The following is a 22,991-nucleotide window of genomic DNA, read 5'->3' as shown; positions in this document are numbered from 1 at the left end:
CCACTCGGCAGTTACCAGCTGGTCCCGCCCGCCCGACGCAGACACCAGGAAGCCAATCAGCGACTGCCACACTGCGGCCCGAGCCGGGCTAGGGGGTTGGGACCTCCGGCTGCAGGTCCGCTTGGGCTAGACGCGCGAGCACAGGCAGCCGGTGCGTGGTAGTCGGCTCGATCTCCGCAGTCCCCGCCGAGCCCCGACCCTCCCGGCCGCCCTCGCCTCACTTCGCCGCCATGCGCCTCCGCCGCCTAGCGCCGTTCCCGGGTGTGGCGCTTCTCCTAGCCGCGGCCCGCCTTGCTGCTGCCTCCGACGTGCTGGAACTCACGGACGCCAACTTCGAGAGTCGCATCTCCGACACGGGCTCTGCGGGCCTCATGCTCGTCGAGTTCTTCGCGCCCTGGTGAGGCCACTTTGCTGGGGTGGGAGGGATGGCCGGCTGGGCCGGGGGCAGGGCGCGGAATGGTAGGGCCTACGCAGCGTCGGCGTCCTCCATGATTCCAGCGGGCCAGTTTGCAACCGGCCAGTTTCCTATCCCCGGGAAGCTGGAAGGTGCTTTGTCGAAAGCGGAGAAGTGGCCGTGGATCGCCTGGGAACGGGACCCCGGAAGGAAAATCCGGAGGTGCCTCTCGCGCAGGGCCACATCCATACCTCCGCGCTCTTGCGGTACTTCCTATTTGCAGAGGGTTTAACCATCCCCTCCCCCTCCACTCGTATCTTCAGTCTTTAGGTGAGTCAGTGTAAAAGCTCTCCACTCTGCAGACGAGGCATCCCAAAGCCTGGTAGAGAAAGGACGGGTTCAGTAAGTGCAGAGGTCCTGGGCCCCAGGCTATTTCCTTTCTTCTAGCCCCCCGCCCCACGACTGTTGGTTTCTAGCCAAGGTCAATCAGTCAGTGGGGTTGCAGAATGGTCAGAAGTGCTTTCTTGAAGCAGGCAATTATTTTATCCATTTCATACAGTTTTTACATTAAACTCATCATTTATTTTTCAGCACTGGCAGAGGTCTCTGTCAAAAAGAAAGGCTGGATGAACAAGAATAATTTCCATCAGAATCTGACCAAATTATCGGTTTTAATTAGGATTTCTGAAATAGTAGCCAGTGTTAGAGAAATACTCCGGTTTCAGGGTGACTTAACCCCAATAAGAGTGTGGATTCCTTAGAGTAGATCTAAAATAAAAAATCTTACTTGAGGGTAAGGGAGAGCAAATAGAATTTCAGGCCCTGTCATCCTGAGTGGTGGTGGTGGTGGTAACTTTCATATCCTTACCAGAGCAAACCAGAATTGTTTTAAAGCCCAGTGGATCCATGCCAATTACAGTACTTAATTTTTCCCCTCCTGGCACAATGACCCTTAGTTAAAGACTATTCAAAAGCATCAGAAATACAAAGTTACTATGTAACATTTACTTGCTTCTGATTTGGGTCTTCACTCCTCCAGCTTGGCTGACTTTTTTCAGGGTTACACTCAAAAGTAAAGACCACCTGATTCAGAAGGGTGTGTTAGAGGTGTCCAATTATATTTTCAGCCTGTGACAAATTTTGTGTCCAGGGCATTCTTGTGGCTGACAGTACTGATCACATATTATAGATATTGTCTCTAGAACTCATGTTCTCCTTTAAAAATGTCTCTTCTTAATTATATAATCATGCTATTAAGTTTGAGGGGATGTCATGGGTAGTTTTTTTAACTCTAGGGGTGGTATAACAGTTCAGGAATTGTTGGAGAATTGTGGGCCATCAGGCTATTAGTTTAAAGCAAAATTTTAAAATTTTCCAATTAAAGGCATTCTTTTCTATTTTAAAGTGTTGCACGTGCTTCCCTTAAAACTACATATCCCATAATGCACTAAACTGTCCCAAGAACTGGAATGGATATCTGCTGTGGTGTCTGCTTTTAATTGGTTTAAAAGATAAGATCATCCTCCACAATATCAGCAAGAAGGATCAGCTTTCTGAATGAGTGATTTGGAGTCAAGGAAGTCTTCTGTTGATAATGTCTTCATTTCCTCCTATTTTATTTATTAATATATCAGCTGGAAATGTTTATTAAGATTAAATAAGGGATGGGGTTGTGGTTCAGTGTAGAGTACTTGTGTCTCATGTGTGAGGCACTGGGTTCGATTCTCAGCATCGCATATAAATGAAAATGATTAAAATAAAGGTCTATCAACAACTAAAAAAATTAAAAAGTAAAATAAGCCTATTGTGAGCAAGTTCTTTTTATCTTTAGGTTTTCTTCCATTTTCATTTTACAAGTGAAAGTGAAAGATTTTGTTGAAGTTTTCTTTGTAGACTAAGGTTTCCATTATGAAGTTAGTCATGTATACATTTATAAGGATAGGATTATCTGAATTTTTCCAGGGGAAGGATAAATAATAGCCTTATTGAATGTAATAATTTTTAAAAATATATTGAGCAGTATTAATTTTAAATCCTGAACATCTACTTATGTTGTAGATTTTTGTGCTACCCTCTAAACTTTGGGAGGGGGTATACTGGAGATTGAACTCCAGACCACTCAATTAATGAGCCACATCCCCAGCTCTATTTTGTATTTTATTTAGAGGCAGGGTCTCACTGGGTTGCTTAGCACTTCACTGTTTGCTGAGGCTGGCTTTGAACTGCTAATTCTCCTGCCTTGGCCTCCCAGTCTCCCGAGCCCTTAGGATTACAGGTGGATGCCACTGTACCCCACTCAGCTCCTCCAGACTTTTTAATCTCCCTGCAGTGCTAGGGATGGAACCTAAGGCCTTGCTGGTGCTGGACTAGTGCTCTATCACTAAACCACATCTTCAACTAGCTCTACTATTTTCTAACACTAGTAATAAAAAATGATATTTAATATACAATGTTTCTAGAGTACAGAAAAGGATATGTGGGGCTGAGGATATAATTCCGTGGTGAAGCACTTGCCTGCCTAGCATGCATGAGTTTTGATCCCCAGCCCTGGGAATAGAATTATATAGATAAAATAAAGTGAAATACATTTGTGCATGTGGCTGGGAATTGAACCTGGGGCCTCATGCACACTAAGCAAGTGCTCTACCACTGAACTACATAGCCCCAGCCCTTTTTTATTTTAGGCAAGATCTCCTAAATTGCCTGACCTGGCCTTGAACTTGTGATCCTCCTGCCTCAGCCTCTCAAGTATCTGGGATTACAGGTGTGCACCATCATTCTGACCTTAATATTTGTTTTTATATATGCTTATTTCTTACTTGATCCAACCCCCAGTTAAACTTTTCAAAATTGATATTTAGCTTATAAGTTACTCTTTCCTTCCCTGGACAACTAACCAGTTGATCCTTCAACCAGACTGGTGTTCCTATAGGGAAAGAACTAAATGGATTTATCTATCAAATGTTAAAATAATAGCATCTGGCACATGACAGGCATGAAATAATGATTGTCAGGTGAATGAATATATGTTGGAATTCATTATCATTGCTAGGTGCCATCCCTGAGGGTAGGTGGATTCTTTGTTTTAATATTGCCTAGAGATGAATGGAAAAGATAGTGGTAAATCTTGACAGGTCTGTGTAACTCTAATTTTCCATAAATTCTACCTGATTTACATTCCTGTCAAATTGAAGAAGGCAATCTCGGTCAACCTCATGGGAACACCCTTTGTGCATTTGTTGAACTTAAGGATATTGCTGATGCTTAGAGCAGTGGCTTTTTGTCCCGACCTTGCAACTCCCACATACACCTGGTTTTTTTCCCTACATCCATGGGATTTCTCATTGTCAGTCATGCATAATTTTTTATTTTAATGTTCCATGAATATTTTTTGATATGCGTGTAGGGTTGACACCAACTGGTCTAACCTAATAGCTATTTTGTATGATTTTTTTTTCCCTCTTCATATGTTTGAAGAAGTTGAGGTGAAATTACTAACTCTATTGATTTAACCTTGACAATTACTACAATAGAAAGTCAATAGAAACCTCTCCTCTATCTCTTTATTCTCATTTCATTATTTACTGTGTGAAATATATTATCTTCTAGGTGGCTCTATTCTTTTATTTTTGGGACTAGGGATTGAACCCACGAGTGCTTAACCACTAAGCCACATCCCCAATCCCTTTTTATTTTTTTTATTTTGAGACAGGGTCTCACTGAGTTGCTGAGCCTGGCCTTGAACATGAGATCCTACTGCCTCAGCCTCCCAAGTCCTTGGGATTATGTTTATGCCACCACGCCCAGCTAGGTGGCTCTATTCTTCCCTCTAATTTTTCCCTTCTTGTCAGTCCTATATGTTGCTTATATAGTCATTATACGTGTACATACGTTCACATTTATTAGCTCTCAAAAAGAGTCTTCATAGTTCTCTGAAGACATGATCTCCTCCTCTATTTTCTTATTACTGGGGATTGAACCCAGGGGCACTTTTCCACTGAGGTATATCCCTAGCCCTTTTAATTTTTAAATTTTGAGATAGGGATGTTGCCTAGGCTGGCCACAATTTTACAGTCCTGCCTTAGCCTTCTGAGCCACTGGGATTATCAGAGTGCACCACTGTGTCTGGCCCCACACTCTTTAAGATGCTGCTTTTTAAGTGCATGTGCTACTGAAATGCATTCCTAAAACCTTTTAATGCTTATTATGTTCCACCAAACCTGGTTATTTATTACATTGAATTAATTGGAATTTGTGTGCTTGGGTTATAACCCAAGTACACTAATTTTTAGTTTATTTGAAGATTAGAGGAATACAAAGGATATAGTAAATGACATACTTCAAATACATCAGGACTGATTGAGAGAGGAACCATTATGCCTCACTGAGAAAGAAATGCTGCCATTGAAAGTATTATATGAATGTAAGACACATCTCAATTTTTAAAAAATGCATCTGTAAAATACTATATAAGAAATAGCTTGGGACTGGGGAAATAGCTCAGTTGATAGAGTGCTTACCTATTCACAAGGCCCTGGGTTCAATCTCCAGCACTACCAAAAAAAGAGAGAGAGAGAAATAAATATCATTTTTTTTCTTAATATACTATTCTTTATACAATGCTGTACTGAAACTCAGTTGAGAAGACCACTCAGTCTAAAAACAAAGTCAGTACAGTTGAGACCCCCTGTGTACTTTTTCCCCGTCTAATGCCTCCCCTATTCTGAATTTGGTGTTTATCATTTAGTCCTTTTATACTTTTAGTAAATATGTATGTGATCCTAGAGCATGAAGTATTAACAATCTTCCTTTTCATCACTGTTCCTTTGCTTAAACTCTCCCATAATAGATTTTGAATAGGATTTCTGAAGATCTTAGAGAATATAAGCTCTTACAGTCCTTTGTCATAAACAGTTTTAGGAGTATAATATATCAGCTCATGTCTTTTCCCTAATTTTTCCTTCTTTTTTTTATTTTTGCTGTCTTGGGGAGGTTACAGAACTTCTTAATGTTCTCAAAATGATCCCTATGCAACCCATGGGCTTTTGAAAAGATGATGTACAGCTGGTGCTTGTTGTGCACTCATAAGAATATGTTATACCATTGCATGTACAGTGCACCTGTGGGACTTGTTAGGACTTTCTGGACCAGGTGCTTCTGGTGGCCCTCTTGGAAAAATAGTCTGGTTTACATGCTTTTATAGGTTCTCATGGACAGGTGAATCGTGTAACTAAAAATCAGGCTTGCCATCTTAAATATATCATTCTAATGCTGTGTTGAAAGTCAGTTGACAAGAAGTAGGCCTCTGGTAAGCCAATAGAGTACCTATTAATATTATACCAGTGCCCTTTGGGCCCTGTTTTCCATTACCCCTCAAACTATATTTCTGGTCAAAAAGAGTCATTGAAAATGGAGAAAAATCATTTGTTGCTGCATGCCCCATCCTCACCCCTCTATTACTCCATTTAAATCAAGGACCTTTGTGCAGGCTAGGAAAGCATTCTACCCCTTTTTATTTTATTTTGAGACAGGGTCTTCCTAAGTTTCCCAGCTGGCCTCTAACTTGTAATCCTCTTGCCTCAGCCTCCTGAGTAGCTGGGATTACGGGCATGTTGGTTCTTTTTTCTTTTTCTTTTCTTTTTCTTTTTTTTTTTTTTTTAAGTTGTCAATGGACCTTTATTTTATTTATTTTTATGTGGTGCTGAGGATCAAACTCAGTGCCTCACACATGCTAGGCAAGCGCTCTGCTACTGAGCCACGACCCCAGCCCGGCATGTTAATTCTTAAAGATTCAATCACTTTATTAAGAACCAAAATGCTGGTTCCTAAGGGAAAATGGAATTATTGGTTTCATTTTAACCTCATTAGTTGGTCAAATAGGCTTGAAACCTTTCTGTCTTTAGTGTAAGGTATACTTCTTTTTTTTTTTTTTTTTTAAGCATTCAACCACACATCTTTATTGCCTTATTTTAACATTTCTCCAATTAAAAGGGTTACATCAGAAGGCATTATTCCTGAAATGAACTTTCATTTTATTTTGGCGCAGGAAATCAAACCCAGAGCATGTATATGCTAACCAAACACTCTACAATTTTGATCTATACCCCCAGCCCCAAGAAATGAATTTGAAATTGTCTTAAATTCTCAACTTTACCGAACACCTATTACCATGTAGACCCAACATGCCTTTTTGGGAGCAAAAATTCAACACCATATAAGTTATTAGACACATCTTTATTTTAAAATCTCATCTGCCAATTTAGTGTTTTCTACCAACTCGGGGAGCAAAAACCTTCACAGGTTTCACAATCTTTTGCTTAGGTGCTGCCTTTGTGGGAGCCTTAGCAACAGTCATTGCCATCTTTTTAGATGCCTGCTTAGCCTTTTTTGCTTCCTTGGCAGCTTGCTCTCGTTGAGCCTTTCTAACTTCTGGTTTCTGATTCCTCTTGGCCATGATATCTGCAAGGGATGCACCAGTGATGGCCCTCTGAAATTTGACTGCCCGTTTGGTTCTCTTCTTTTGGATTTCTTCCAACTGGCCCTTCTTGTGCTTTCTTCTGTAGAGGACAGTCTAGTTTATCTGCCGAGGATTCCTCTTGGTTAGGAAATGTTTTGCATTAAGAAATTGGAAAACCTTTCCATTAGTCCTGGTGTAGCACCTCCCGTGTCTAGTGTATATCTTGTACCCGCTAAAACTGCGCAGCTCGACCTTCATGACAGCAGCTATTGGGATAAAGGAAAGTGAGATACACTTCTGACTGTAGTTTCCAGAACTCTTTTTTTGACCACCTTGGGGATTTAACCCAGGGACACGCTACCACTGAGCTACATCCCTAGCTAGCCCTGTTAAAACAGAGTTTTGCTAAGTTGCCCAAGCTGCCCTTGAAGTTGTGATTCTCTTGCTTCCCTGGTAGGGTTGTAGGTATGTACCACGGTGCCTGGCTCAATATACTTTCACTTCAGAAAATAGATGCTGCCCTTGCACTGAGCCAGTGCTAAAGAGTCTACCTGGGCTTTACATAAGACCTTTATCTTCTGAGAGCTCTGGTTTACTTTAGCAATAATGATAACGTTTGGGTGTGATATTTTTGCTTTTGGAAGTATCTGATAGTTCAAAAATTGTGTTATAGTTTGAGATTCTTCCTAGAGAGACATTAAAAAAAAATTGTAGCATTAAATTGAAAATGGCTTTTTTACATTTATGTAGGTGTGGACATTGCAAAAGGCTTGCTCCTGAGTATGAAGCTGCAGCTACCAGATTAAAAGGAATAGTTCCACTAGCAAAGGTGAGTAAAGGCGGATTTTTCCTTAAAGGATATAAAGTATTTTAAATAATAGTGTATACAATTAGCATTCATTTTCTGTACTCTTATGGTGCTAAGAAGGGTGAATATTAGTTTCTGGACAAATGCCTGACTATTGTATAGTTTCAAAAAAATAAAAATGAGACTAAGGAAATTATTGGCATAAGAAATAAACTATAGGGCAGCTAGGTATAGTGGCACACACTTGTAATCCCAGTTACTCGGAAGACTAAGGTAAGAGAATCACAAGTTTGAGGCCATCCTGGGCAACTTAGATAGATCCTATTTCAAAATAAAAAGGGCTAGAAATGTGAACCACCCCAGACTCAGTCCCTAGTACTGAAAAGAAAGAAAGAAACTATATGATAAATAGGAATTAGGAGCAAATATGGACAGTATAAGTACAACTATAAAGGTTAAAGGAAAATTATTGAGTAAATGAGTTCCCTAAACTGCCATATGGTATTCATAGTGAGTAGGAAAATGGCATGGGGCTATTGATGATATGTAACCAATTAGTCAACTGTAAACTTGGTATTTGTTTTTTACAGTTAAAGTAATGCTTCATGAACTTGCCATTCTTCTGTAGTAAACTCACAGTTGTTCTACTCTAAAAGCTCATATTTCTGCCAGTCTCAAATACACATTCATCTATAAGGCTGTTTCTGAAAACTGCTTTTAATCCTGAAACCAAGCAGCTTGCCATGGGGGGGAAAGTTTAATCACAATTTAATTTCTGCTTTGTGTGACTATGAAAGTGATTTTTTTTGTTTCTCACCTGTTTTGAGGCAGAAAAAAAGGTAGAGGCCACTGCTTTAGACAACAGAGACTCCAAGGGCAAAATTTAAATAGTACTTTAAGTATTTTGTAGGAATCTTAGGAATCTAAACTATACTTATCAATACTTGCTTCTTGACCAGCACTAGTGTGCCTTTAAGATCCAATGTTCTGTGGTATATATGCCAAGAATTGCTTAATATTCTAATGACTTGACAGTCCTAATATTTTGGGAATACAAGTATGTTTTTTAATCTTTAGGTTGATTGCACTGCCAACACAGAGACCTGTAATAAGTATGGAGTCAGTGGCTATCCAACCCTGAAGATATTTAGAGATGGTGAAGAAGCAGGTGCTTATGATGGGCCTAGGACTGCTGGTAAGGATCCTGGATTATATCCTGGAAACTGAATTTGTTAAATACCTTGTTTTTGATAGTAGAAACATGAGAATGTTTTTTTACATAACATACTTTCACTCTTAAAAATTCCTTATTTAAGAAAGCACTTCTGTAGGTAACCCCCCCCCCAAAAAAAACAACTATCTGAATAGATTGAATAGATTCTGTAAGTACTGTAGAAGATACTTGAACTTGAGATATAAGGTCAGCTAGGCCTTTTTTCATTTGATACATATTTATTGGGTACCTACTTGATGTCAGATATTCTGTATGTACTAGGTACTTGGTATTTGTAAACAAAACAAACAAACGCTCTACTTTTGTGGTGCTTTACATTCTGGGAGTGATAAAGGGAAGAAAGCAATAAACAAGTTCTAAAAATGTATATGAATGACCATCTCGTCTCACACCCCATTAAGATTATTATTAAAAAAAAAAAAAAAAGATTGGGGGTGATGGGGTTGTGGTTTGGTGGTAAAGTACTTGCCTAGCAAGTGGGGCACTGGGTTCGATCCTCAGCACCACGTTAATTGATTGATTAATTAATTAATTAAAAAAGAAAATAAAGATGTTGTGTCCATCTACAACTATATATATACATGAGAGAGGGAGTATAGCTAACTGGTAGAATACTTGCTTAGAATGTGTGAGACCTGGTTGTACAACGGTGTGAATGTACCTAACACCACAAAACTGTATACTTAAGAATGGTTAAGGTGGTGAATTTTATGTATGTTATGTAACAGTTTAAGAAGTCAAGAATATGCGTAGATGGAATAAATTGAATTAGTGATGAGAGCATTAAAGGGAAAAAATAAAACCAGACTATGTGATAGTGATTGAGGATGGGAGAACTGCATAATAGGGTGGTCAGGGAAGAAACCTTTGAGCTGAAACCTGATAGGAAGGAGCCACCCATGAGAAGATCTCAGAGCTTTTTAAGCACAGGGAAAGCAGGTACAAAGAGGCTATATAATACATGACTAAAATTGCTGGGTTGAAGACCTAGAAATACCATGTGGTCAGAATGTGATTAGCAAGGATGAGAGGTGAAGTTTGAGAGGTTAAGTGGGAGCTCAATTCTGTAGAGTTCACAATTAAGGAGAACAAAATAATCTTATATCATCAAATACAATTTCAGCTTGAGTTTATTACATAATTGTATGTATATTTTACTTTTTCATAATGAAAGGCTAAAGAAAGAAGTTTGGGGATTTTAGGAGATAGGGAATTTCATTCATATACAAACATGGACCCTGGCCAGATGTTTACAGCACATGTCTATAATCCCAGCAATTTGGAAAGCTGAGTCAGAAGGATCACAAGTTCTAGGCCAGCCTCAGTTACATTATTGAGACCTTGTCTCAAAATAAAAAGAGCTGGAAGTGTGGCTCTGTGGTGGAGAGCCTCCTGAGTTCAGTCCTCAGTAGAGGTGAGGGGGGGTCATCAACCTCTTAATTCTCTGCATAGCACTGGTTACTGTCTGATTTTTTAAATTTATTTTTGGCACTGGAGATTGAACCCAAGAGTGTTTTTACCACTGAGCTACATCCCCACATCCCCAGCTCCGCTCCTTTTTTTTTTTTTTTTAAGACAATGTCTTGCTAAATTACTGAGAATGTCATCTCAGGTCTCTGGGATTACAGATTTACACCACCACACCTGACTACTATCTGATTTTTTTTTTTTTTAATTGCATATTTATTTGGAACTTACTATATTGTCAGGTCCAATAAAGCAGAACCTTTGATTTGTTTACAGTTCTGTCCCCAGCACATAGACTCTTCACATATAGCAGACACTCTTTGCTGAATGCTTGAATAAGTATTTTGGCCCAACTGAAATCACTTTTTTTTTTTTTTTTCTCTCCATGGTGCTGGGGATTGAACCCAGGGCCTTATGCATGCAAGGAAAGCACTCTACCAATTGAGCTATATCCCCAGCCCAACACTCAAATTTTTAACATTCAGCTTTTACCAGTTTAATCAAAGGTATGGCTAATAGAGTTATTGATATATTTTTTTCAGAACTTGGTCAGGTCTTAACTGTAGATGGATCCAGCCACAATGCTGCTAGGTAAATATTCTCACTTGGGCTTTAACATAGGGTTCTTAAACTGGAGAATGTCTCCACATCTAACCAGGAGGTCAGATGTTTGACTACTTATTTATAAAGTCTTTAGCCAAGAGGGATTGTTTTGTTCATGTGCACCTCTAAGAACCTTGCTCTTTGCTTCCTGCTTAAACTAATTACTCAGCACTCCCATTTTGCCTTCCAGAGAATTTTAGATGTTCAGTTTATTATAGTTTATGTTCTGATATACTGATGGCAACTACCTTGAGGACTAAATAATTCAATCCAATTTCAACTAATCTATTGATAAAACCTGAGGGAAACTTTTTTGAAATATCTATAAATGGAAGAAGATGAAAGGAAAAAGTAATTTAGAAGTACAGAACAGGCTCAGTCATGTTGAAAGAGTTAAACGGTACTGTCTTAGTTTGGAAATCATGATAGTACTTAGAAAAGAAAGGGGTAAAGAGATAGAATATCATGGAGGAGTAGCACATCTGGCCTATGTTTGTATTTGTAAATGGTTTCAGTGGACCTTAGGAGGAAGTGGAATAATGACCTTTTGGTCTGTCTGCTAAGGGTGTGTGTGGGTGTATGGATCTGTCTACTAGGGGTGTATGGGTGCAGGGGTGGGGGTGTGCCGGGGTCAAACCCAGCGCCTCAGGCATGCAAGGCAGATGCTCTAACACTAAGCTATATACACAACCTGTGTGTATGTTTTAATGTATGTATTTAGATTTCAACATAGCTAGCCAAGTCACTGCATTTTTTTGCTTTGAAAATGTAAGGTTACAGGTGACTATGCATTGCTTGATAATATGGATTTGTCTGTTCGTTTTATGTGGTAGGCACTGGAATTTACTTGATAGTATAAGTTAAAAATAATACGTGAATCTCTTTGGAGGGCATTTTAACAACTATAAATACTTATACACTTTGACCCAGTTAATCCACTTACAGGAATTTGCCCTGCAAATATAGTCTTTTTTTTTTTTTTTTTTTTTTTTGGTACTGGGAATTGAACTCAGGGGCACTCAACCACCGAACCATATCTCCAGCCCTATTTTGTATTTTCTTTAGAGAGACAGGGTCTCAGTGAGTTGCTTAGTGCCTCAGCCTTCAGAGCTGCTGGATTTACAGGTGTGCACCACCATGCCCAGCCTCTGCAAGGTTGTTTATCACAGAATCCTGTGTAATAGCATGAGATTGGAAACAAATTTCCATTATTTGTAGCAGGTTAAATAAGTTATAGTACATCCATTCTGTGAAACACAATGTAACTAATAAAAGGTTGAGGTAGCTCTTTATGTATTGATGTCAATTATGTCTAAACTGTGTTACATACAAACCAAAAAAATAAAGAATAGCTTATGTATATGTTGCCATTTTGAGAGAAAAAAGAATAAATGTGTAATTGCTTATTTATGCATAAGATGCTTGAAAGGGGCTGAGGATATAACTCAGAGGACAGCACTTGCCTAGCATGTCTGAATTTGATCCCCAACACCACAAAAATAGATAGACAGATTGATTTAAAAAATAAAGTGCAGGGCTGGGGATGTGGCTCAAGCGGTAGCGCGCTCGCCTGGCATGCGTGCGGCCTGGGTTCGATCCTCAGCACCACATACAAAACAAAGATGTTGTGTCTGCTGAAAAAATATAAAAAAGTGCTTCGTCCACTGAGTTTTGGCAAGTGAGTGATGCTCTGATCACCACCATATACAACACATTCCCTGTGCTTCTGTTTTCTCATTAAAAAAAAAAAGAAAATTTAGAAGGTTATGGAAGAAACTGGGTGACTAGGGACAAGGGTGGGGAAAAAAAAACTCCATTGTGTCCCCCTTTTATACATTTTGAATTGTATGAATAAATAATTGCCTTCTCAAAAATTACAAATAAATTGTATTTCTATAACTTTCATCTTCTAAGATGGAATTGTCAGCCACCTGAAGAAGCAGGCAGGACCCGCTTCAGTGCCTCTTAGGACTGAGGAAGAATTTAAGAAGTTCATTAGTGATAAAGATGCCTCTGTGGTGGGTAAGTAGCAAATATTTAATTATGCCACAAAATCATCAACTTGGTCCTAGCTACTTGGGAGACTGAGGCAGGAGGATCACAAGTTTGAGGCCAGCCTTAGCAATGTAGCAAAATCTTGTTGCCAGATATAAAGGATTGGGAATGTAGGACAGTGATGGAGTACCCCTGGGTTCAGTCTCCATTACAGGTTAGAACAGGGGAGGAAATGTAGGGGCAGCTGAAAAGATGAATAGCTGATAGAATTGTATCATTACCATAATATGGGAGAAAAAGCTGTTTTGACTGGCTTTTTGAGAGGTGGCAGGGATTACAGTTCTTACTATGTTGCCCATTCTGCCCTGAAACCCCAATACTGTCTCAGTCCCCAATCAAGAGTAGCTGGTATTACAAGGTGCTTAGCATCACACTTCTTTAAACTCTGAGATTTAACTCTTATGTAGGTAGGTATGACTGAAAATAAGGTTTTAAGGAAAGGGGAAATAAATAACTCATGTATGCTATTTTCACAATAATAGGGGAGTTAAAATTTTAAGATGCAGATTACTAGGATTTGTCATATATGTTCATGGCCATTTTAGAGAGATCTCATGGTGCACAGGAAGCCAAAGAGAAAAGAGTGACTGGTCTTGCTCTTATTTTTAAATATGACATATGATACATTCAATCACTTTTCTAGACTTAAGTTTTAAAGGCAAGACATAGAAAGGAAAAATAAGTGTTTTATTTTGACATCATTTTCTAATCTAATCCTTCTGATACCTGATATTGTTCCAGAAAAATTAAGCAGTTTGCTCAGATTTATTCAATTTGGAAAAGTAGAATGAAGACTTGGACCCTGACAAATCCTTTCCCTGGGCTCTCAAAAATGTTTCTTTATAGGGTGGGGGAAGAATTCTCATGCTGAATATTGTATCATATATCCATCACAAAGCAGACCTGGTTCTTTTTTTTTTTTTTAATATTTTTTTTAGATGTTGGTGGACCTTTATTTTATTCATTTATTTATATGCAGTGATAGGAATCAAACCCAGGGCCTCACACATGCTAGGCAGGTGCTGTACCATTAAGCCACAACTCCAGCCCCAGACCCGGTTCTTTTCACTTTGCTTATCTGTAGTAGAATGAATGCTTTGAAAATTGGAATTTCAGTCTTGGGCTGGGCATGTGCAGTGGTAGAGCACTTGCCTAGAGTGTGCCAGGCCTTTGGCTTCAGTCCCCAACACCACAAAAATGAATAAACAAGCAAATAAATAAAAGTCTTGAATATCTCTCAGCACTTAACTTTTTTTTTTTTTTTCCTGTTTGACATTTTATATGTAGGTTTTTTCAAGGATTTATTCAGTGAAGCGCACTCTGAGTTCCTAAAAGCAGCCAACAACTTGAGGGATAACTACCGATTTGCACACACCAATGTTGAATCTCTGGTGAAGGAGTATGATGATAATGGAGAGTAAGTGACTGAGTTGAACGCCTTAGTAACTAGTGATGTCTGTTTCCAGAAGTTTTGTTAAGCACTTGCTAGGCATTAAGCTAAATGCTAGAAACTTATTATTGCTCCTAAAAGGCATCTGAAGACTCTATAAACAAATATATATATATAAGTGTATGGATGGGGATGTAGCTTAGTGGTAGAATGCTTGCCTAATGGGTGCAAGGTTCAGTTCTCAGCACCATACACACAAAAAGAAAGTGTGAGTGTTATATGTGTTAGGATAGAAAATGTCTACAGAGTATGTTGGGAGTACAGAGGAGGGGAATGGTATCAGGAAAAGCTTCTTAGAGGAGGTGACTGTTTTATATATTTTTTTTAGTTGTAGGTGGACCTTTATTTTGTTTGTTTATATGTGGTGCTGAGAATCAAACCCAGTGCCTCACATATGCTAGGCAAGTGCTCTGCCATTGAGCCACAACCCAGCCCAAAGGAGGTGACTCTTGAAGGATGAGATTTTCAAAGCAGGTTATGGTGGTTGGGATGAAAATTATTCTTTTTTTTTTTTTTTAGTAGCAGCAGGGATATGAGATGACCTCAGCATGTTGGAACCTGCAGGATTACTAGGGTATTGTTTGTGAACCAGATCATAGTGAAACATAAAGTTGGAGAGGTTAACCGAGAGCAAATTATGGACCTTAAATGCTATACAGAAGAGTTTAGATTTTTATCTTTTAGATATCTGAGAACCATTGAAAGGGTTTTGAGTTGGGAAGTAATGTGGTTAATTTTTTGTTTAAGTAAAGAAGTTACTGGGACCCACATAGTAGTGGCTTGAAAGGGGAGGAATAGGGCAAAACAAGGAGAATCTAAACTGAGAATGACATCTGAGAATCTAAACCGAGACAGTATTAGTGGCAATGGAAAGAAAGAGATAGTATAAAAAAATGTAAACAAGCTGGGCATGGAGGCTCATGCCCATAATCTCAGACTCTGGAGGCTTAGACAGGAGAATAACAGGTTCAAAGCCAGCCTCAATTTAGCAAGGCCCTAAGCAACTTAGGCTTTGTCTCAAAATAAAAAGGGCTGGGCATGTAGCTCAGTGGTTAAGTTCACTGGGTTCAATCCCTGGTGGAAAGGGGGGCAGAGGGAACAAGGCAGAGGATGTAAACAGTAGTATTTAATCATAACCATGTGTGAAAGGAGAACATCCAAAGTCTAAATTTCTAACACATTGTATGCAATAGTCATCATCAGGTTGGGAAACAAATAAATTTGGAAGGAACCATAATGAGATCTGTTAAGGTTACTGTGAGTTTGAGAAGCATGTAAGTTATCCAGATGGTGAGAACCCAGTGGATAGTTGGATAAATAAGAGTAGAATCCAAGAAAAGTGTCCCTCACCCCTATGCTGGTGATTGAACCCAGGGCTCTGTAAATGGCTAGGCAAGCACTCTGTCACTGAGCTATATTCCCATTCCTTCAGAAAAGTTTTTGAGTAGAGATAAAAATCTGTTGGTCAATCACATGTTAAATGATTATAACCATGGCAATAGATAGATCACTCAGTGGGCATATAAAGTAAAAGGTGTGTCAAGGGCTAATGTTAACTTATAGAATAGAAAGCACACAAATAAGTAATTTGCCTAGATTCTCACAGTTACTAAGAGGCAGAACTAAATTTGAATAAGAAAGTCTGGTTACAGATAGGTAGGTTTGATCACTAATCTTTACTACCTCTTCACTAAAGAGACACCAGGTATATACATGCTTGGGGAGCTACTTGTAGCTTATTAGCTAGCGCACACAGGTCAGCCTGTTAACTTTTGATTTGCTAATTGTGGCTGTTTCTCTGACTTGCCATCTAAACTTGTCTAATAGCCTCACATCAGAGGTTTTACTAAGAAGACCTTATAGCAAAAGCGTCTTGAGTTCCCCATGTGTGTGACAAGACTATAACATCATCTTGTTTAGAATTGCTTGTTTTTGAGAATAAGTACTCTGAAAATGATAGCCATGCTTTAAAAAAAAAAGAAAATCCCTGTTCACAGTTTTGCTCAGCATTGTTTGTATTAGGTTCTTGTTTGCCGTGTAGTTTTCCTGTGTCCTGTGAAAATACCTGTGTTTTAATTGACATAAAATTAGGTAATGATTAATATTGGAAGAACAAGTGGGTTGGGATATATTTCAATGGTCGAGCACTTGCCTAGCACACTGTGAGACCCTGGATTTGATTCTGAGCACCACAAAAAGAAAAAAATATATATTTTGGAAGAATGAGAAAAGAGTATAAGGATTTACAGATGCCAAGATGTAGCCAAAAACAAGTGATGAAATTGTATGAGGGTGTATGTGGTGTGGGGAGGAGGAATAAACAAGAAACTAGAGGCCGGATGTCAGTAATTAAGGTAGTCATGTTTTCTCAGGTGTCACAGTGGATTCAGGAAACCTTGGCTGAATATGTGATACCGACAAGAGAGAAAATTTTTGCTCGGGAGGCTGAGACAGAAACATTGCAAGTTTAAAGCCAGCCTCAACAATTTAACAACACCCTGTCCCAAAATAAAAAGAGCTAGGGATGTAGCTCATGTTTAAGTGCCCCTGGGTTCAATCCTGGGTACCAAAGAAAAGAAAAGAAAAAGAAAATTTTCTAAATCTGATTTAACTGGAAGGACTCTTAAAGGTATTTAATGAAGTCTTTTCTTACAAGGTGAAAGGTTAGTTTCCAGTAGGAGCAAGTTCTGCATTATGCTATTGTACATATTGGGCTTTGAGATAAACTGGGTTCTCTTTCTGTTTTTCAACATTTGGAAATCAATTATCCATTCTGACTCCCTTTTGAGCTGATTAAAAAAAAAAAAACTAAAAGTAGATTAAATTGACTCTTTGGTCCAAGGTAATTGAAATTAGTGGTTGAGCTAATATTAGAACCAAAGTCCTCTAATTTTCCAATCCAAGGTTTATTAACCCTTATACACAATTATTACACTCAGGATCAAGGAAATTAGTCATCTCTATATTGATGAGAAGGTCATGTTGCCAAGTCTGTGGTCTCAGAAAAGAGGGGGTTTTGTTTGTTTTTCTTGGTACTAGGGATTGATCTCAGAATAACCACTGAGCTGTAACTCCAAACCTTTTTATTTTGAGGCAGGGTCTTTCTAAGTTTGCTTAGGGCCTCGCTAAGTTGTTAGAGCTGGCTTTGAATCTGCAGTCCTGCCTCAGCCTCCTCCAAGTTGCTATGATTACAGATGTGCACCACTATGCCCAGTTCCGAAAAGAATTATTTTGTCTTTAGTGAAAGTAGATAGTCTGAACTTTAAATGAAAGTTAGAAGACAGGTCTACTGCTGCTTATTTTATAAGGTGTTTATTTGTTTTTAAGGGGCATCACCTTATTTCGTCCTCCACATCTTACTAACAAGTTTGAGGACAAAAGTGTGGCATATACAGATCAGAAATTGACTAGCAGCAAGATTAAGAAGTTTATCCAGGAAAATATGTGAGTACCTCTTTATACCTTGTCTGAAATTTCTTTGCTTCACATTAGTTGTTTACTCCAGTTATTAAGCAGAGCCTTGTTTGGCTTAAATAGCCTACTCAAGGAACTATAATATATAATAGTTCAAGTATATAGTAATGTGATCATCTGTAGGTCCTAGAACTTTTATTGTGGTCCTGTACAGTATATTGCTCAGTATTGTCCTGATGTTGAAAATGACCTTCCTTTATAAATGATGTAATTATTTTGTGATAATTTTATAATATAGCTATGAATTGTCAATGTTTTTAATTATTTTATTTCAGTTTTGGTATCTGTCCTCATATGACAGAAGATAATAAAGATTTGATACAAGGCAAGGACTTACTTATGGCTTACTATGATGTGGACTATGAAAAGAATGCTAAAGGTTCTAACTACTGGAGGAACAGGTAATAAGAATCATGTTTATCCCTTTGTAAACAAGTTTATCCAATGTATTAGCAATTCCTTCTAATTGTCTTATTACCATGTGATGTAAGAGCAGATAAGAATTGGAACATTTAGGTCCAAAAACTATATGTGAAGCCATAAGAACAGATAACATAAACCATTTCCAAAATTGTTGAGCATGTCTTCCATAGGTGTTCCTTTACTTTGTGATGCTGTGACTCTAAACTTTATAAAGTAAAAGGTGTAAATTTGATGTAAAATGCACTTAATTAAAACACCACTACTATTCTTGGTGCATTTTACCCTTAGAAATTTTCTTTTCAAATCAGTCATTAGGCTTGCAATAGATTTTACAGTTATATAATGAAGTAAGATTGAGTGAGAATGGACCAGTTGGTGGGGTACCACCAATTTGGCAGTGAAGTTCAGTTTTAAGACATTGAAGTATACCATAATCCTGTGTTACTGCATAGGAACACAAGTTCAGGTTAATTTCAGGGGGTTGCCTAGACTATAGAACCTGGTCTTTGCTTTCTAACCTCAAAAATGCTTTACCTAGCATAATCTTAGCAAAAATATCTCTTGTTTCTCACAGAGTAATGATGGTGGCAAAGAAATTCCTGGATGCTGGACACAAACTCAACTGTGCTGTAGCTAGCCGTAAAACCTTTAGCCATGAATTGTCTGATTTTGGCTTGGAGAGCACTACTGGAGAAGTTCCTGTTGTTGCTATCAGAACTGCGAAAGGGGAGAAGTTTGTCATGCAGGAGGAATTCTCGTGAGTTGCTAGTCAGCATAGGTTCAGGATTTGATTCTGTAAGGAAATTGTTACAGCCTTTTATACTACCAAGAATTTGTAAAGCACAACATTGGGATGTAAAAGATAGGTCTTCTAGTGAAGACCTATGACTGTCAATTTTCATTTATAGTTACTTTAAGGATCATGATTCTAAATGATTTCTGAAAACTAACAAAAGGATGACAGGTTGGAATTTATATATGATTGTACTTCTCTAGAAGTAGTAAATAAAGAAAATTGGAGAACCTCTTTGAGATTGATATAACTTCAAGTCATCCCCCTTTCAGCTCTAGCAGAATGTGTTTTCTTCTAGGAATACAACATGAGCCTAAAGTAAACAGGGAAATTGAAAAGATCTTAATACCTCAGACCAATTTTTACCTTTAGAGACAGGGTGAGGCTGGCTTTGAACTTGTGGTTCTCCTGTCTCAGCATCCACAGATGCTGGGATTACAGGTGTGCACCACCATGCCTGGCCAGTTTTTACCTTCACTTTTGACACTTTGAAGGATTAACAGAAGAGAAAAATCTTTCTTTTGAGTCAACTTATATTACAAGATATGTAATGGCACTGTTCTCAACAGCAACAAAATCAGATCTCAGTCTCTTATAAAAGAGACAGTACGGGGCTGGGGATGTGGCTCAAGCGGTAGCGCGCTCGCCTGGCATGCGTGCGGCCCGGGTTCGATCCTCAGCACCACATACAAACAAAGATGTTATGTCCGCCGAAAACTAAAAAATAAATATTAAAATTCTCTCTCTCCCTCTCACTCTCTCTTTAAAAAAAAAAAAAAAGAGAGTACTTCTTCCTTTTGAAATTCCTCATCCACAGAGAACACATTGGAAATTAAATAAAATGAGTTGATTTCTTTCTTATTCAGTCTAATTCCACATGTTGAGAAGTAGAGTCCTTTCCTTTATTTTAGCTGTGAAACTGAAGCTAAAATATGTAAAAACTATTCAGAGAAATTGCTTTTAATCTTGTGATGGGAGTTAACAAACATGACCCTGTCTTTCTAATTTCAGGCGAGATGGCAAGGCTCTAGAGAGGTTTCTTCAAGATTACTTTGATGGCAACCTGAAGAGATATCTGAAGTCTGAGCCTATCCCAGAGAGCAATGATGGGCCTGTAAAGGTGCACTACTCACAACCTCACCATTCCTATTAGCAGTCGCCTCCTCATTTCTTTATTCTAAAAATGCTGAGTCTGAACAGAGACCTTGCTGGATATATTTTTGTTTTTGTCCTCACCTCCCTAAGTCAAAAACAAATACTGGCAGAGCTCATAACATTAATTAGGGACAGAAGTTTAAAACCATAGAATTTTTCTGATGGAATTTGTATCTGGGCTTGGTTACTCTTTGAGATAGATCAAGATAATCCTTAGGAATAGTTTTGTAGCATTGAAATTATTTTAAGGAATGGTTAGGTAGTAATTATATTTCCTTTGGCTTCTTGAACATAGTTGGACAGGTGATAGACATGAGAATGAGTTGGTTAATGGGAAATGGAGATAACCTTCAATATAGCCTGTAAATGAGATTTGGTTTCCATGACTGATTTTCAGTGCTATTGAATCCATATTCGAGAGGAGTTGGGTCCAGAAACACATAAACCTTTTGTATTTATTCTTCACTTCACCATACAACTAGAGAATCTTCTGTGTGTTTTCCAGGTAGTAGTAGCAGAGAATTTTGATGAAATAGTGAATAATGAAAATAAAGATGTGCTGATTGAATTTTATGCCCCTTGGTGTGGTCACTGTAAAAATCTGGAACCCAAGTATAAAGAACTTGGAGAGAAGGTAAGTCTGAATCCTATTCTGAAGATTAGAATTAGAGTGGAAAATTGATGTAAATATTCCTAAGTACTGGTAGAGTTTGCCCCCACTCCCTTTAACTCACTTTCTCTTGACTGCCCCCTAGTGTGTATAGTCTGTGTAGTGCTTCAGAGACCTACTTTAATCTTCCACTCTTCAGACTCAACCTAGATTATAGATAAAAATATGTAGGTGCTTCTGAATTTTTATAATGGCTTATATGAACCCATATGTTGCTTTATTTTAAAATGCTTGGATCAGCCCTTGTTATGACTTATTCAGGCCAAGTAAATTTAAAGGTGTCTGTATATGTGTGGGGCTTTCTTTTTTAGATGGGCCTCACTATGTTGCCCAGGCTCGCCTTGAACTTGTGCTCTTCCTGACTCAGCCTCCCAGGAGGCTGGCATTATAGGTGTGTACCACTAAGCCCAGCTTTATGTGGTCTTAATATGTAGAACCCAAAAGAAGAAAGGAAAGCTGGAAGATTGAGTACTATCTGTAAGCATCACCACTCTTCCCGTCTGAGCAGCAATTTGTCCAGGTGCTTGAAGACTGAGATTGTTTTAAATCCTGAATTGATGAAATGTGCCTCAGTCACTGAAAACTTGAAACTTAAAGGTCCAACCTTTTCTAGGCTAAGGGTGTAGCTCAGTGGTAGAGCTCCTACCTAGCATGTAGGAAGGCTTAGGTTTGATCCCCAGCACTGAAAAAATAAAAAAAATTAAGGTTTAACCTTTTTATTAACAGCTCAGCAAAGACCCAAATATTGTCATAGCCAAGATGGATGCCACAGCCAATGATGTGCCTTCTCCATATGAAGTCAGAGGGTAAGTAGACTAAAAAGTTTAAAAATAACACAAGAGACAGGGTCTTTCTAAGTTGCTGGGGCTTGCTCTGAACTTGTGATCCTCCTGCTTCAGCCTCCCAAGCATCTGGGATACCTGTTCCTTCTTAGCTTAGTGATCTGTAGTGTGGGCCCACCGTCAGAAATTTTGTGAGTTCTGGGTTTAGTCAAGATGTAATTTAGGGGCTGGAGTTGAGTTCAGCCTAGCATGTGTGAGGCACTGGGTTCAATCCTCAGTACCACATAAAAATAAATAAAGGTATTTTTTAAAATATATATATATATATTTGAAACCATAAAGAGAAGTGATTCCCAGAAACTTGAGGAATTATAGAATTAACTTGAGAACCAGAAATTGCTAAACTCTTCTGTGTTCTTTCCCCAGTTTTCCTACTATCTACTTCTCTCCAGCCAGCAAGAAGCTAAGTCCAAAGAAATATGAAGTAAGTGCATTGTCCCACCCTCCCCTCATACACACACACACACACACACACGTGCATATCCAGTTCTTTAATTGGATATTTTTAACTGGTAATTCTTTCAACATTCATGACAATACATATAAGAATTCAGAATTCTTTAAGAAGTTAAATTTTCAGAGTAATCTTTCTGTTTTTAGGGTGGCCGTGAATTAAATGATTTTATTAGCTATCTACAGCGAGAAGCTACAAATCCCCCTATAATTCAAGAAGAAAAACCCAAGAAGAAGAAGAAGGCACAGGAAGATCTCTAAAGCAGCAGCCAAATATACCACTTTGTAAAAGGACTCTTCTACCGAGAGATGGGAAAACCATTGGGGAGGACTGGGATCCATATGGGATTATTACCTCTCGGGGCTGAGAGGACAGAATGGATATAATCTGAATCCTGTTAAATTTTCTCTAAACTGTTTCTTAGCTGCACTGTTTATGGAAATACCAGGACCAGTTTGTGTTTGGTTTTGGGAAAAATTATTTGTGTTGGGAAGAATGTTATGGGGGGTGGGGGGATTTGAGTTGGGGGGTTATTTTCTAATTTTTTTTGTACATTTGGAACAGTGACAATAAATGAGCCCCCTTTAAAGTGTTGTTTTTCCCGTGGAATGAAGAATCAAGTTTCTTTAGACTGTTACTATCCAGTAAAGCTTTCCCCAGTGATGGTAACATTTTGTAATCTTCATTGTCCAATACATGTAGCTATGGAGCA

The 22,991-nt window shown here is 38.6% G+C and overlaps 1 protein-coding gene and 1 pseudogene across 1 annotated transcript; one reads left to right on the top strand and one right to left on the bottom strand.

Annotated features, from left to right (window-relative positions):
* The first annotated feature begins 63 nt into the window (after window positions 1-63).
* Pdia3 (protein disulfide isomerase family A member 3) lies at window positions 64-22,948 on the top strand. The gene is made up of 13 exons (XM_015480728.2): window positions 64-397; window positions 7,602-7,680; window positions 8,737-8,854; window positions 12,878-12,985; window positions 14,306-14,435; window positions 17,796-17,912; window positions 18,218-18,343; window positions 18,940-19,122; window positions 20,170-20,278; window positions 20,819-20,947; window positions 21,710-21,789; window positions 22,192-22,249; window positions 22,426-22,948. Exons 1-13 carry the CDS (start codon window positions 231-233, stop codon window positions 22,537-22,539), a joined length of 1,518 nt encoding a protein of 505 aa, XP_015336214.1. The 5' UTR covers window positions 64-230; the 3' UTR covers window positions 22,540-22,948.
* On the bottom strand, window positions 6,576-7,165 carry LOC107138159 (annotated as a pseudogene).
* Window positions 22,949-22,991: the final 43 nt, after the last annotated feature.

The sequence above is a fragment of the Marmota marmota genome, unplaced genomic scaffold (assembly GCF_001458135.2).
Source record: "Marmota marmota marmota unplaced genomic scaffold, marMar, whole genome shotgun sequence".
NCBI lineage: Eukaryota > Metazoa > Chordata > Mammalia > Rodentia > Sciuridae > Marmota > Marmota marmota.
The sequence above is the reverse complement of the archived record's forward strand: the minus strand, read 5'-3'. Positions and strand labels throughout refer to the sequence as shown.

Bases quoted from the DNA above. Each gene is read 5' to 3' on its own strand.
- Pdia3 (XM_015480728.2), top strand. From the start codon at position 231: ATGCGCCTCCGCCGCCTAGCGCCGTTCCCGGGTGTGGCGCTTCTCCTA. The intron at 12,986-14,305 runs GTAAGTAGCAAA...TTTTATATGTAG, and splicing joins TAAAGATGCCTCTGTGGTGG to GTTTTTTCAAGGATTTATTC. The intron at 18,344-18,939 runs GTAATAAGAATC...TGTTTCTCACAG, and splicing joins TCTAACTACTGGAGGAACAG to AGTAATGATGGTGGCAAAGA.